Source organism: Terrapene carolina, unplaced genomic scaffold (assembly GCF_002925995.2).
Source record: "Terrapene carolina triunguis isolate 2854851 unplaced genomic scaffold, T_m_triunguis-2.0 Scaffold139, whole genome shotgun sequence".
Lineage (NCBI taxonomy): Eukaryota > Metazoa > Chordata > Testudines > Emydidae > Terrapene > Terrapene triunguis.
Genome location: NW_020664490.1, coordinates 7,432,895 through 7,449,666, shown reverse-complemented (window position 1 = coordinate 7,449,666; position 16,772 = coordinate 7,432,895). Strand labels below are relative to the sequence as shown.

The 16,772-nt window shown below is 42.8% G+C and overlaps 1 protein-coding gene across 1 annotated transcript in view; it reads right to left on the bottom strand.

Moving 5' to 3' along the window:
• The window catches only part of LOC112113029 (protein furry homolog), a 285,155-nt gene that overhangs the window by 99,286 nt on the left and 169,097 nt on the right, over window positions 1–16,772 (bottom strand). The window contains exons 35-39 of the mRNA XM_029911959.1: window positions 10,583–10,751; window positions 9,725–9,815; window positions 6,442–6,524; window positions 3,793–3,943; window positions 2,626–2,729 (exon numbers count right to left, since the gene is read on the bottom strand). Coding sequence (XP_029767819.1) covers window positions 2,626–2,729; window positions 3,793–3,943; window positions 6,442–6,524; window positions 9,725–9,815; window positions 10,583–10,751 — 598 coding nt within the window. The remainder of the gene's footprint in view (window positions 1–2,625; window positions 2,730–3,792; window positions 3,944–6,441; window positions 6,525–9,724; window positions 9,816–10,582; window positions 10,752–16,772) is intronic.

Here is a 16,772-nt window from a genome sequence, read left to right as displayed (position 1 = left end):
TCTGTAACTGGTGCTGTCAATCCAACATCTTATACAAGGACTCAATTAACAGAAAATCTTTTTAACCCCTTCATTATCAATATTACAGACCATTCTATCCTTTACCTATGTTTCGACAGTAGATTCCCTTCACTTAAATATTTTCCTATTCCTTCCAATATGTGAAAAGGCACATGCTCAGTTTAACTGCCCAAATATCTCTAGTTTCTTTCTCAATCATATTCCTCATACACTCCTTCCCATGTGCATTCTCACATTCCAGCATGACATGATTTCTTCATATGCAAGTCACATTCACACCTCTGGCTAACACATTTAGTACTACTTCCATACACCCACACAAGGGGGATCTATAGAGATGTAATGAAACTAAACCATAATAAAATTGAAGATTTAAAGTTAATTTAAATGTGAGTCTTTATGAAATACTGTAATATTAAGATATTACCTGACAAAAAAGGTAAAGAAATTTTGATAAATGCATTTGTAATATCAGAAATCTATTTCTGCAAATATCTACTTGCATTGCTCAGTGATGGCTAGTATACACTGACTGTCTCTCAACCAAAATGAAAAGGCTAGAGTCTTTCATCGTGCTGCATATTGTTTTTATTCCTATTCTCAAGTCCCTTCATTGATTCATTGACTCAAATTAATAAATAATATATGGAGATATACCTATCTCATAGAACTGGAAGGGACCCTGAAAGGTCATTGAGTACAGCCCCTTGCCTTCACTAGCAGGACCAAGTACTGATTTTGCCCCAGATCCCTAAGTGGCCCCCTCAAGGATTGAACTCACAACCCTGGATTTAGCAGGCCAATGCTCAAACCACTGAGCTATTCCCTTCCCCCCCATAATTGAGTTTTATTACTAATAAATTTCTAACTAAAAAGGCCCGTCTGTTTTTCAGAACTGCTACAACTATAATTCGTCAGCCGTTCAATCAGTTCACCAGTTGCTGGCTATTTGTTTTGTCCACACAAGACTGATGTTACAGAGTCTTTTTACTTTCAGCAACTTTTCACTATATTTGGGGAGTCAGCTCCCAACTGTGTGAAAAGCTGAATCCATTTTTGTTTTTAAACCTACATTTTGATGCTGCCTATAACATATTTTAAGACTGTCTTTGTAAATTGCTTGGGAATAACACAAAAGATAGATTTTTTATATAATAGTCTATGAAAATCACCATATGTTGCATAGACATTCATGGTAGTCTCGACATCTAAGGGCATGGCTACACTTGCAGATGTAGAGCGCTTTGAGTTAAACCAGCTTTCGTAGAGCGCATTAAGGATAGCGCTGCAATCTGTCCACACTGACAGCTGACAGCGCACTGGCGTGGCCACATTTGCGGCACTTGCAGCAGCATTGGGAGTGGTGCATTATGGGCAGCTATCCCAGCAAGTGACTGCAATGTGCTTTTAAAATGGGAGGGGTGGAGTGTGACAGGAGTGTGTTGTGTGTATGTGGGGGGAGAGAGAGTGGGGTTTTGGGGGGCTGAGAGCATGTCAGCATGCTGTCTTGTAAGTTCAGACAGCAGGAGACCTCCCCCTCCCCCCGCCTCTCTCTCTCACACACAGCATTCCACCGTAACGGCTTGCATGCCAGCTGTCAGAAACAGAGCTTTGAAAGGGCATTTCTGCATTCCTACAGGAGTTCAAAACAATGACAAGAGTGGCCACTTGACTTAAGGGGATTATGGGATGTTTCCGGAGGCCGATCAGAGCGCAGTAACGCAACACCTCGTTCACACTGACGCCTGGGCATTGTAGCCAAGGCGCAGCAAACATTATTCCTCTCGCCAAGGTGGAGTACCAGCAGCGCTGTAGCTGTGGAGTCAGAGCGCTCTGCATGCCTTGTCAGTGTGGATGGGTAGTGAGCTAGTGCGCCCGGGGCTCCTTTATTGCGCGGTAACTTGCAAGTGTAGCCAAGCCCAGAGAGAGAGGAGAGGAAAGTGGCATGAATGGTAATTTTACCATGACATCCATTTTATTAAAGAGATTTGTATCCTTTTAAATCTGGATAGCCCTCTAATGAAACTCTGATTTCTCTTTCTGGATTTTTTCTGCATCTTGTTAGTGCTTGTGAAAGGTACCAGACTGACCGCAATGGAGCCAGAAGTACTTTTCTTGGTCCATAGACATAGGTAGATAATGGGTAGTGACACTTCCCCCATTGTTCTACAAATGTGCTATAATCTTCTAGCTCAGACTCCATGGCTATTCAATCCTTGCTGTCTATGCTGAGACTACCAATCAGGGTGGAAATTAGTTGCAATTATGGTGGTGGGTTTTAGAATGTGGACATTGATCCACTGAGAACTGGACTGAGACCACCACTTATTATGAATTCATTCCATATGTCTAGCTATTCTAATGACCTACAGAAAGTATGTATCAACCACATGAATTGGATAATGCCTATACACTTTCTAATTACTCTAGTATGCTCAACATTTCTGCTTCTGAGAACCCTGAAATGATGAACTAATAAAGTAAAGTGGGGAAAAAAAGGCCACAAGAGAAAATATATTTAAAATAATGCTAACTCCACAGCTTCAGTTTGACTAATGGTATTGGAGTATACCCACGTTTTAATTCCTGTTGTATTGGTCTTACCTAAGAAAAGAGCATGAAGTAATAAAGGGAGGTGAAGGGCCCAATCTTCTCTCACACTGTGATCCACTACCATCTCAGTCATGAAAATAACAGCAATATTGCACCTAATAAATGAAATCACAAAATCAATTGAAAAACTTTTTCTGGGAGCTGGACAACAGTAATATGCTATGCAATCACATGAGAATTGTGAAGACATGGGTTAATGCACTAGCCTTTCAGCTCTGGGGAATGAAATTCAAACCCTGACTTGGATCCCAAGTGAAACTAGTTTGATGGTCTTATCCTAGTTTCCCTTCTTGTTTCCATTACTAATCCACCATACAGTTTGGTACAGTTCATCATGATGGCCATTCAGCACTCAAAAGAGGCCCTGGACTAGAATGTAGCAGGTTTGATTCACGGGAACTGAGGCCCTGGCCCACTGGCAGAGGCAGGCAGCCTGCACACTGGCTGGCTCCACTGGTCACTGCAAATGCTTACTAGGTCCTGAGTTTCTACACCCAAACCACTATTTAAAGAAGTAGCAATACTAAAGACAACATTAATAATGATAAAAGAAGTGATAAATCATTAAGACAGTCACAGAAGTGCTATTGACCAGCTTTTGCCATAAATTATCACAGTACATGGGATGTATAGCAAGAAAAATGAATTGATACAAAGCTATACTGGAGGACTCACAAAATCCTCAGCATTTTCCCAAATTAAGCTTCCCTTTGAATGTTATTAATGTCAAAAAGATATCACAATACCTAAAGTTACTGTATTTAGCTGTTAAGCACCATTATTGAAAATAATATTATTAATGTCAATATAGATTATGTAAAAGAGGAGTTTTAGCATATGTATAGCATAATTAGAATAGCACAAAAAAGTGCTATAAATAACAGTCTGTTAGGTTTGGGGAAGACAATGTTCAGCTTCTGTGAATCAGGTATGGTTGCTTTAATCCAATTCCTATCAGTACATTTGATCTCATGCAAAATAAACAAGCTACAGTTTTAACAAGGCACTAGAATTGCAAGGCCTTTTGATTTAACACTGAAATGTTGGGAAGCAGTAAAATGTACGTGTGTGATTTTTCTTAAGTGCTGGGTAATGGAGCCATTCAATTATTGTTGACCGATTATCTAATTAGCGGAGACTTATTTCAGTATTGCTCACCTATGAAGGGGTCCCCGTGGTGTGACAGTTTCTGGGAGGTAGTCAACAAGTGGTGCCCAGCATCCTCCATTGTAAGGCATTGGCAAGGGTTGTGGCTGTTTGGTCTCCACAATATTCAACAGCCAGCTAGTATATGGAGAAACAGGATCATCTGCATGGTAAAATATTAAAACATGCTTTAGTCTGTAATAATTTAAAAACCAAATAGTTTCATTATCTAGTATCTAAAACAATGTGCATGCTAAATTCAGTTTAGAATATTTGGCAAGAGGACATGAGTTTGCAATAACAAGTGAAGCACGTTTAATTCCTCCTTCACTATGCTGAAAATGTAACACAGAGTCCAAGCAGGCAGCACTGAATTTTATAGGCTGCAGCTGAATTCCTTTTGTCATTTTTTAGTAGCTTAGGATCCAGATCACAAAACACCAAGCAATGGACTCTCTCCTAAAAAATGAGAGTAAAGTTCAGCCAACATAACTGCCATGGCAAGGCATCTGTTGTACAGGGCCTCCTAGCAGTGACACATTCTTGTAACAACCAGCAGGTGCCCTGCTGAGTGATGCTACGAAGAAGCCAAAAATTAAATCTGCTGAATTAAGAGGAGGAAATAAGGAATGTGAAAAACATCTTCAGTGTGATACAATTCTTACAATAGGGATAAAATATTTATTAAGCTTCTCAAATATCTATTTAGTTTAGGTTTAGTGAAAAGCTGTTGTTACATTAATAAACAAGATATTTATCTATAAATATACAGAAATATCACTTATTTGCCTTATAAAACTTGTGATCATTAATTAATGTTTGCCAAGTGCTTTGCACATGAAAAGCACTATATAGCTATGATTTATTATTATTGAATAATCTGTTTAATATACAGAACAATAACTATTCATGTTGAACCAGACAGTACAGTATGGCCAGAGCCAAATCATTGATCTATTTAACACTAAGACATACCACCAGGGCCATTGCACCATATGACTTTTTTTTTTTTTTTATCAGTCAGGAATAAGGGACTGTATAAAGGACTGGCCTTTCTAAGATGCAGTTTAGGGTTTAAATGAAATCAGAGTATCAGCCTCTTCACAGTCCATTGCAAAAACGAATTCATACTACCAGACTTCCCAAACACCTAACATAATTTAGTAAATAACTGAAATACCAGGTGTTTCTTGATACTCTTTACTAAATAAATACCAAGGGCCAATTTATGGTCAGTTCAGAGTAGGTGTGAGGGGGTGACAGAAACAGCGAGCCCTTTCTACTTCTCGCCCAACACAAGCGTGGAGCCATAATTAAGTTACAGGTAGTGGGGAATGGAAGGGACGGGATATGATTTGCTGACATGACATGTTTTGGTGGGTCCCTGGACCTGCTCCCCATCTCCAGGTACTGAGGGAGAGTGCTGGTTACTTTTGTTATATTGATGTGGCAAGTCCTGATGCTCGGTGTGTTCCCCAGAGTGCACCTAGAACTGTTATAATTTTCAAAGTGAAAATGCCTCCAGCCAGGCACTGCTGCTTACATGGTATCTCACTTCCCCCATTCCAATGAAGCTCTGCCTGTGCAAAGGCTCTACTGCAGGGTCTCAAACTCAAATGACCAGGAGGGCCGCATGAGGACTAGTGCATTGGCCCGAGGGCCGCATCACTGACACCCACCCCTTGCTGCCCCCGGCCCCGCCCCCACTCCACCCCTTCCATGAGGCCTCGTTCCTGCCCCGCCTCTTCCTGCACCTTCTCTGCCCCCATTCCAACCCCTTCCCTGAAGTCCTCACCCCAACTCTGCCACCTCCCTGCCCCCAGGGGGTGCAGGAGGGGTGCGGGGTGTGATGGGGGCTCAGGGCAGGGAGGTGAGGTGCAGGAGGTGTGCAGAGTACGGCAGGGGGCTCAGGGCAGGGAATTGGGGTGTGGGATGCAGGAAGGGTGAGGGGTGCGGCAGGGGGTCGGGTTGCAGGGTGCGGCAGGGGGCTCAGGGCAGGGAGTTGGGGTTCAGGAGGGATGAGGGGTGCAGCAGGTGGTTGGGGTGCAGGGTGTGGCAGGGGGCTCAGGGCAGAGAGTTGGGGTGCGGGAGGGTGTGGGATGTGGCAGGGGGCTCCGGACAGGGGGGCGGGCTCCGGCCCGGCGCCACTTACCTAGAGTGGCTCCGGGGTGGCAGCACTGCGCACCGTTGCCAGGGAAGGCTCCCTTCCTGCCTCCCCTGGCCCCTGGCCCCGCTCCGCGAGCTGCGGGGGGCAGTGTCTGGAAGCGAGAGCACGGAGCCCTCTACTCTCCCTCCCCCCCGCCCGCCCAGGGCTGCAGGGACATAGTTCCAGCCGCTTCAGGGAGCGGTGCGGGGCTCGCGGCGCCACGGGGTAGGCAGAGGGGCGGGGGGGGGCATGGGGAGCTTGGCAGGCCGCACGAAAGAACCTCGTGTGTTTGAGACCCCTGCTCTACTGAGTCCTGAGCTAACAAAAGGAATTATCTATAACATCAGTTTAAAGGTAACAAGGTGACACAGATAAGCCACTGGAATGATAGCTTCCTATGCTGTGACTAGACTATACAGACAGCTTTATCAGGTGTTCTCTTCAAGTCACAAGAAACATTTCCTTTCCCACCAATACACCCAATAAATTGCATAAAATGGAATGTCAGCACTTACTTTTATCATCATCATAAGATCCTCCAGAGCTATTACTGTACCTTGATTCTAGTCGAGTATGTGCTCTGATTACATTACTGAACCTTGAAATACAAGAAAAATCTTCATTAAATACTTTATTTAGACAAAGCAAACTACTGTAGTAAATGCTTACTCTGACCAATTTTGCACGGACCACCTTAAGCATGGCATTTCCTACTTTTCAAGTACTTGACTTTACAACCTAAATAACATTCTTTTAGTTTAGTGTTTTTGTATGCATACAAATAAGGGTAACTGGCATATTATTGTGGCATTCTTTAAAACTACCCTGAAAAGTGTACTAAAAGATATATTTTGAGGGGAAAACATATATGAAGAAATGCACAATGTCAAATTCTATCCTCATCTGAACGGCATAATTTCAAGAGGGCTGCCTGGATGATGAAAGAATATAGCTAGACAGACTGCAAATAAGAGAAAGCGGTCACTTTGAAAACCATGTAACAAATGCCGACAATACAAACACATAACTGTCACAATATAACATGATAATGTCAAAATGCATTGATATCAAAACAATACAGTATTGTGAATTCAGAGAAAGAAATCACATCACAAAACAAGACACAATGCAACATCATCACCTTGAAAAGCTATGGTGCAGCATGATGACATTGTGCCAGACCAAAAAATTTTCTAGACAAGTAAATGGCATTTCACACATTACTCAGGGCTTCCTTTTATGTGATATTGTGTCTTCAACACAAAAACTAAAATATTTTCTACTTAGATTCATTATATGTTATTCCCAAACAGGCCTGTGATTATGAGAGCAGATGGCAAATCTTCTATTACTTACTGTATAAATTCTTTATCATAATCATATTTAAAGAACAATGACTGTTGGAGACAAAGTTATCCACAACATCTGCTCTGGTCACCTTATTATCTAAAAAAAAAAAAAAGGACTACAAAGAGAACACTAAGAACAATTCTACATCTGTGTATTTAAATACAGCAGTGGCTCTCAACCTTTCCAGACTACTGTATCCCTTTCAGGAGTCTGATTTGTCTTGCATACCCCCAAGTTTTACCTCACATAAAAACTATTTGCTTACAAAATCAGACATGAGAATACAAAAGTATCACAGCACACTATTACTGAAAAATTGGTTAGGCCATATGTAAATTAATTTTGTGAGACAGGAAACTGTGAAATTGCTGGCAAGTTACAACTGGGTCACATATTGAAAAATGTTGTATCAGTTGTTCGCTCTGCCATTAAAAAAACCCCCAATTAATACAATATACCTATAAACAATTTTTGTAGGGAAAAATAAGAAGGCTACTCAAAGGCAAAGACATTTATTTTCTTGTTGCTCACACACGGCATCTTTCAGCTCCCTATTCTGAGACCCCTATCGGCTTTGGCACACACTCTGTTATATGAAGTTTTTATACCATGCTCCACAGCATGACATCTGAATGCCTAACCAAGCTTACTCTATAGAGAAAGTAAGAGATTGAGCTGAGAAAATGGCAACCTCTTATATTTATAAGATCTAACAAACAGATAGTTCAAAGTGGTTATAAACAGGGGAACTACAGGAGAAGATCTCTGAGCTGATTGTTCTTGCTCATTTGAGCCCTGATCCACTGGAGGATGGCTCAGACCCTTGACTTTGAAATGATGCTAGTGGACATCAAGAACCATAAACTAACTCAACATTAATGGGGACCTTCACTGACGTTATTGCAGCTCATATGTATTTCCCATCTAAAGAGAAAAGGGATTTAGTAAGGAAAAGAAAATAGACTTTTCTGTGGTACAGGATATGGTGTACCCCTTTAACTTGTGACTCTACCGTTTTGTAATCTTCTTATATGTAGAATCATAGGGTTAGAAGGGACTGCAAAGGTCATCTAGTCTAGCCCCCTGCCAAGATGGAAGATTTGTTGTGTGTAAACCACCTAAGACAGATGGCTATCCAGCCTCCTTTTGAAAACCTCCAGCGAAGGAGCTTCTACAACCTCCCTAGGCAGTCCGTTCCATTGTCCTACTTTTCTGATAGGTAGGAAGTTTTTCCTGAGATTTAATCTAAATCTGCTATGCTGTAGTTTGAACCTGTTGTCTCTTATCCTGCCCTCTATGGCAAGAGACAACAACTTTTCTCCATCTTTTTTTATGGCAGCTATCATATCCCCCCCTCAACCTCCTCTTTTCCAAACTAAATGTATCCAGTTCCTTCAGCCTTTGCTTGTATAGCTTGCATTCCATCCCTGTGATCATCTTTGTTGCTCACCTCTGAGTCCTTTCCAGTTTCTCTACATCCTTTCTATACATTGGTGACCAAAACTGGACACAGCATTCCAGCTGAGGCCTAACCAGTGCCGAGTAGAGCGGTACTATCACCTCTCATGACTTGCATGCTATGCCTGTTAATACAACCTAAAATTGCATTTGCTTTTTATGCAACAACTTTGCAATGTTGACTCATGTTGAAGCTGTGATCTACAACAACTCCCAAATCCTTCTCAGCAGTGCTGCTGACAAGCCAGTTATCCCACATTCTGTATTTGTGTATTTGGTTTTTCTTCCCTAAGTGTAGCACCTTACATTTGTCTTTGTTGAATTTCATTTTGTTGTCCATAGCCCAGTTCTCCAGTGTATCAAGATTATATACATACAATAAGAAATGAAAGATGCAGACGGCTGGAAATATATTAATTGACTCAGGATTGCTAGGCAGAATATTTTTCAGATGTAGAAAATGGTCCTTCCAATATCTGCCATCTCATCCTAAAAAGGAAGAGTGACACTGACCTTCTCTGCACAGTCAGGAACACTGGTCTGCACACAGATTTTCGTCCTCTTTTCATGGACTAAAAGAGTATGGGATCAAACCCAATATTTTAAAAAGATTTTAAAATTCTTTTTTTCAGTAAATTCCCCCACTTCTCTTTCTCTTGTCCAGTTGGTTCCTACAACATGAGCTATGTAGCACAAATTGCTCAATTTAGGTGTCACACATACCTAAGCTGTACCTACAATATTAGGCTTATGTTACTAATCAACTGTTTGAAACAGGAGGTTCTGCAGCCTGCTTTCCTGAATGACTATTTAAAAACATTCCTCCTGGGATAAAAACAATGCTTATGATCAGAAAGATCATCAGCCAGTCTAGATCAGTGTGGCTCCACTGAAGTCAATGAAGCTTGGTTGATTGACATGAGCTGAAGTCAATCTGGCCCTTAAAATATTTTTTAAAATGCGCTCATTTTGGAGAAAGAGATTACAAACCTTTCATCAGTTTCCTTCACCATCCTGCTCTCCTCTATATCAGGAAAACTGTCTTGGCCAGCTACAACAGTATTACTGCTAGAGGTAGTTCCTGTATGCGAGATGACAACAAGCACACCCATTAAATAACGTACAGTCTTTTCAAGAGCTTCTTTTCTTTCATACTAAAATAACAATAAAAATTTTTACCTTTAGATTTATGTCAAAGGCCACAGTAAAATTGGTCATTATGCATATACTACACACACATTCATATCCATGCAACACGTACATGTGTTTTAGGGTCTTGTTTCACATCCTAAAAAAAGTGAGTTCTCAGAGTCTTGCATGTCCTGTAAATTTGTGTTCACTGTTCCTTACCGGTTTAAAAAGAAGCAGTCAGGGTTTGGTACAGTTCATCAATTATCTGAATTGGTTCTTCTATCATTAATATTACAGAACAGTGTGCCACCAGCAATCCCATGATCACAGCAGGTATTCCCCAGCGCCCCAGTTTATTGACAAGCTAGCACCTTAACTGTGTTGCAGTCCTAGTTTTGAAAGTCTAATGCAACTTTCAGAACATGGTGGTCAAAGAGAACATGACACTATGACATACACCAGATCTCAAGCTCAGTCTCACCAACATCCTGCTGAGCTCTAGAGAAGCAGTATAGTAGGCTGCACGAGAGAGAACAACTAAATGAATCGGTCATTCAGTGCATGGGATTTGCAGAGCATGCAGCCATGCTAGTAGGTGCTGTGACTTATAGGTGTCATTATTATTTATTTGTATTACTGAACGGAACTGAACAAAGAGACTGAGACTAAAAAAAAAGGTATAAAGTCATAGCTGAAATAATAACGCTTAGCCCATACCAGAAGCAACAGCTGAGGGTTTGTTGCTGGCAGTAAAGCGGTAAAAAGGTGGATTATCACAATGCTGAACAATCGGGTTTACTGGATCGGTCTGCTGAAGTTCAAAAAGCAACTCTTCCATTGTTTGAATAGTGTTATTCCGACACAAATATATGGCAACCTTTTTGATCTGAAGGAGAAAAAAGACATTTATTAGTCTCCACACAAAATAGATAAAAAACTAGAATGATTCACACAATAAAAACATATTACTTCGCAATAACTAAAAGGCTAAAATGCATATATTACTGTTGAAAAAGACACCAGAACAATGTAACTGAATTAACCGTACTCATATTAATACGAATACAACTCCCTTTTGATTTCAACATACTTTCTCTTAAAAAAGAATCTCTGATCTGGTTGCTCAAAATTATTTGGTTATTATTCTCCATAAGCCAACATTTTTAATATACAGAATGTAATTAAAAACTCTGAAACTAGCATTACTTGTGAATCATATTCAGGGGGGTTAATCTTTTGATTACATGAATACCCTCCAAGGTAAAGCTTGCCATACTTCATAGGGCCAAAGTTCCAAAATGAAAAGCAGGGGTCCATGCATAATTTCATGCATACATTTATGCATGCAATTGTATGTGAAAGTCAGGTAATTGCACACACAAATGGTAGGTAAGGATCCAGCTAGCCATTTACACATGTAATGACAGTCAAAGTTATTTTCAGAAGTCTTGAAAATACATATCTACATAGGTAAACAAGCAATCACAGTAAAGTCAATAATGTGTACCATACTGAGACTACTCCTATTGAAGTGAATGGCAAAATTCTCATATTTGTTATTTTCTATTTATTTTTGTCTCTTTTTTAACCTTAGAGAAAATGTACACATTTAAAGCCTATGCTAAAGTAACTGAAAAAATGTGCTTGTTGTACTTCACTGTGAGATATTGTAGGAGTTTCTAAAAAGCATATACTCTTCACTAATCATTTGTACTATGATTAGAGATGGGCAACACCTTACCTATAAACCTTGCACAGCACCCTCTAAAGCCAGGGGAGCAGAGCAGTTCATGTGGATGCACTAAGAAAACAACACTTAAAAGAAAAAGAAATAAAAAAAGACCAGCCAGACACCTTTAAGCAATCTTTGCCTCTTTAAAAAAGCCAGCCAATAAAGTGTTAGAGGCATAAATTATAAATAAATAAATTAATGGAGATATCCTGTCTCCTAGAACTGAAAGGGACCTTGAAAGGTCATTGAGTCCAGCCCCCTGCCTTCACTAGCAGGACCAAGTACTGATTTTGCCCCAGATCCCTAAGTGGCCCCCTCAAGGACTGAACTCACAACCCTGGGTTTAGCATGCCAATGCGCAAACCACCGAACTATCCCCCCCCCATGCATTGCCTTGTGCCCATTGAGGCAGAACATATGGCTGAAAGCAGGAAGCAGCTCGTGAGGACCAGAGGCACACTGATTCCAAAACAGAGAAAGGTGAAGACGAATAGTTAATCTTGCAGCAATATGGCCTTTTGGATTCTGCAAGCCAGAATGCTGTAGATAATTTGTTGGTATTATCTTTAGTTGCTAATTATTTTGCTCTCTGCCATAGACAATGCATAGGAAGGGCATGTGGGGTCAAGTGCCCCCGCCCACAGATTTCTGCTTGGCCTACCAGGGCGGGAGGGTGGAGGGGAGGGAGAGGGGCTCTGTCCTTCTCCCACTGCGCCTGTCCCCTGGCACATTCGGCCTCTGTCCCTGGCAGCAGGGCCTAGGCAGGGAGCGGAAGGGGGCGTGGACCAGAGATTTCTCACGCCTGCCACTCTGGGTCGCTGCTGTGTGCAGTGTGGTGGCTGCTTGAGAGACAGCCTGGCTGGGGAAGTGGGGGCGGCGGCAGGAGGTCGCCCCCAGCTTGAGCCTGGCGGCTGGGGACAGGGGCTGAGTGACCTCCCCTTCCCCCCGGCACATTTCCAGCTCACTTGGCTCCTGTCCCTGGCGGCTGGGCCTGGGTGTGGGGCAGCCCACTGCCGCCATCTCCACAACCAGGCTCTCTCAGGCAGCTGCCTGGAGTGGCCAGTTTCAGCTCTGTGAGAAGCAGCTCCGTACCGCTCCTCACCAGGCTGCCAGGGAGAGCAGAGCTCAATGTGCCAGGATGGGGGGGAGGGGGATGTGCAGCAGGAGAAGGACAGAGCACCCAACCCCCTGCAGGTAACTCTGGTGGGGAAGGGAGAGCACTGGGCACAGGGCAGGGCACAGGGCGGGGAGAGTCACTGGGCAGAGGAGACACATGGGGTGGTCATGTGTCCTTTCCTTTAGATTGTGCCCCCCCCCCACCAGTATGGGGAGGCACGACTCATCTATGCTCGCTGAAGTAAATATATTGTGTTCTCCTTCTTTCTAACTAGGATGGGGTGAGTGGGATACTATTGTCATTTCATGTCTAATTTGGATACAACAAATCTGAGTAGCTACAGGTTTTAACAAGCAATTGTCCTCCAGGGGTTTACTTCTCCTCCTTGGCTGCCACCATCCTTACTGTCTCTCTCTTTAGCAGCAAACTCACTCACCCAAATCTAGAATGCTGCTTTAGGAGCATTTAACTTTTTTTTTTTTAAACATTAAAAATGTTCAGCTCTCGGACCACATGTAGAAGAACAGGAGGAATGCTGATATCCCTATTTCTACGACCTGCTCCACATGTGCTAGTCTGGGGGGCTAGGGGCACTGCAGGTGCTTGGGGGGGGGCGTCCAAGGACCCGCGCTGGTGCTTGGGGAGGCGGGCAGCAGCATGTGGCCTGGGATCCCCACTATTGCTGGGAAGGGAGGGGGTTTGGCGGGGCTGGCAGGCTCCCTACTTGGCTCCGCACGACTCCCCAGAAGCGGTGACATGTCCTTCGGCTCCTAGGCGCGCTATCCTCGTCCTGAGCGCTGACTCCACAGCTCCCATTGGCTGGGAACTGCGACCAAAAGAAGCTGTGGGGGCAGTGCCTGCGGGTGGAGGCAGCGCACAGAGCTGCCTGGCCAAGCCTCCACCTAGGAGCTGAGGGACATGTTGCTGATTCTGGGGAGCTCCCCGAGGTAAGCGCCACTCGAGCCCTCTCCCTCTCCCATGCCCCAACCACCTGCCCCAGCCCTGAGCCCCCTCACACACCCAAACTCCTGCTGCTGCTAGGAGGAGGGGGCATGGTGGCCTGAGACTGCCCCAGTAGCAGCCAGTACAGCTGGCCCAGGGGCTGCCCGAGCTGCTCAGGCGGCCCCCGGGCCAGCCACACCAGCTGCTGCAGAAGTCCTGGAGGTCCCGGAAAATCACGGCGTCTGTGACTTCTGCGATAGAGTCGCAGCCTTAATCATAAGGCTCCTATCATGGCAAAGTTGAGGAACAGACACAAAGATGCCTTTGTTCTTTTAACTTTATGTTGCAAAAAGCAGCATTGGTGGAAGAACTATATTCCATTTTTTTGTGAAGAAGCAATAAATAGTGTTTGAATATATTACATTACTTCCCTTTTCTAAATGTTCATGGCTACTGCTGAAGTTTTGTGGGGGGGTTGTTTTGCATCTCCACATAAGAGTATATTCTCGAAACTGCCTATTTTTATAATCATTTTTAATTTTATGACTGCATTTTTTTTAATCAGATTTTTCTTAAACAGGCCTTACATGTTTCTCCCATTGTTATATATGAACAAACAATACCTACATTTCATTGCATACAGGCATTGCTGTTTTAATACAAACTCTGAATGTATACATCTGTGTCTATTACTCCTGGGGGAATTCTGCACCACTGCGTGATGCAGAATTTGCGCAGGATTAATGTTATGCACATTTTTCCCCTGCAGATTTGGTGCTGCAGAGCTGCTGGCCACCACAGGGGCTGCTGGAACCAGCAGAGTTAGGCTCCCCAGCTCACAAATAGAGGACACTGCTGATTGGAAGGGGACGGGGAGAGGGTGCTGGAGGGTTCCTGACAGCTGCGGTTCCCAGCACATCCTGAAGGAAGGAGGCTGTGTGAAGGAAACTCCATACAAGCCCCGACTGACCAGCATCAGGCTGTTTCTTCCTCTGGATTCCTGGGCTCTGGAGGGAGGGTGTTTGGCCCAGCGGCTGGACTCTGGAGGGCAGGGGATGTGGGTGTCTGGGCTGGGGAGCCCCGCACAGTCCCCTCCAGCCCCTCTCAGTACACACACACTGCTCCACCACCCTTCAACTGTATTCCCCCCTCCAGTTCCCTCTATGCCTTCCCCTCCTCTTGGCAGTGTCATTTGTTTGGGAAACTCTATATGGTAACCCTATGGGGGCAGGGCAAAAAAATGAGAATCAACCAAAAGACCAGAGGGACAGAGTTTTCCCCGATGTGCCTAGCTGGCATGTGTGACACACCCAGACTGAGGCACCCAACAAAAGCATAACAGAGAAACAGGAACTGGGTTGTCATAGAGGGTTTTTTAACTCTCTACTCATGGGGGAATCTTTTTTGTTGTCTGTATTGCTACAGACATGCTTGCTGACAGGTATTTTGAAATAAATTACCAAAATAACTGAAACTGGAGTGATTATATTGTGTTATTTTGACAAATAAAATATGCAGAATTTTGCAAAATTATAAAATATTGTGTGCACTTTTAAAAAATTTTTTGGCACGCCATTTTTAATTTTTTGGGGCAGAATTCCCCCAGGAGTAGTATATGTATATTTCTCTATGAGCGTATAATCTCTGAGAGAGTGTGTGGGGATATATGCCTCCTCTGGATTTCTTGGCTATGAGATACAAATAAAGCATAAACAAAAACAGTGAATTACTTAATGGTAATAACTTGCCATCACTGACCTCTGTAAATAAGCTATTTGAGCTAAAGGAAAAAGTCAGTTCCAGAAAACAAAGCATGACAGAGGTTACTAGATGGGGGCTTTAATTACTTTCTCTTGAAGCTGTATGTAAAGCAACAGGTATCCTATGCACTTTGGATACAAATTCAAACTAAAGCATATCTTTTCTTGGGCTGACAAAACCTAAAACACACCTGTGCTTTTGACCATCTTTAGCAGCATTATGTAGACACACACTGGAGAAGCACAAAAAGCATTTCAATAGCTCAGGTAGCAAAGAATGTTTTTTGAAATGGCTAGCACTGCCTTAATAAAATCAACCAGATTACTGTAACAGTCCTGCCTCTAGTCTACCCTCAATTCCCAGCATTTTCTGTCATAGAACCATAGAGTTAGAAGGGGTCGCAGGGGTCATCTAGTCTAAGCTCCTGCCAAGATGCAGGATTTGTCATGTCTAAATCATCAAAGAGATGTCTATCCAGCCTCCTCTTGAAAACCTCCAGTGAAGGAGATTCCACAACTCCTGTCAACTCAACTGACCTTGATGCTCCTTTTGGGCCTGATTCAAAGCCTATTAAAGTCAATAAAAAAAAACTCACTGACTTCAATGTGTTTTGGACCGGGCCCTTTGTCTCCTTCTCTCATAAGCTTTGCACCTTTTCCCATACCAACCTTTTAAACCTGAAATATTTTTCCTGACCAGGAGCACCACATTATCCTCCTTCAATTTTTTCTTCTTTGGATTAGCTTTCTTGCACTAACAACCATCCAGCTTTCATTGCACAAAGAGTCCACAATTTTAATATATCAAATTAAAAAATAAAAGGGAACCAAAAAGATGTGTATGTAATAATGAGGACATCTTGTGATCCTCTATTGTCTTCCCACAAACTCTCCCCCATCCTTTGTTTTCCTTACTCTGTTATGGGTGGTAAACTCCTCAGGGCACACCTCTCATTTTAAACTGTTTATAAAGAACCATGCACACCTGTGATGCTATTTAACTAACGTAATCCTTGTAATGATAGATTCTGATTTTCTGAGTATGGGAACTACTAGGGACAGTCAAATAAGAAACTGTAATTCTGCTGAAAAAAGTAAAAAGCACTAAATTTTGATTCAGTTTCTCCCGACCACTGAAGAGCCAGACAGAAGTGGAGCTATATTACTTCACTCAGAAAAAAACCTGTTTTATTCTAACGGCAACAACAGCAGCAATATATTGTACAACTTGACTCACATACAAGAAGGAACAGTTACGTAACCAATGACAGCTATGTGGGGAACAAAAAGGAATAAGCTGACATGCTAAACTTTACAATTTCCACTAGTGTTTAAATTGACATCCTGAATTGCACC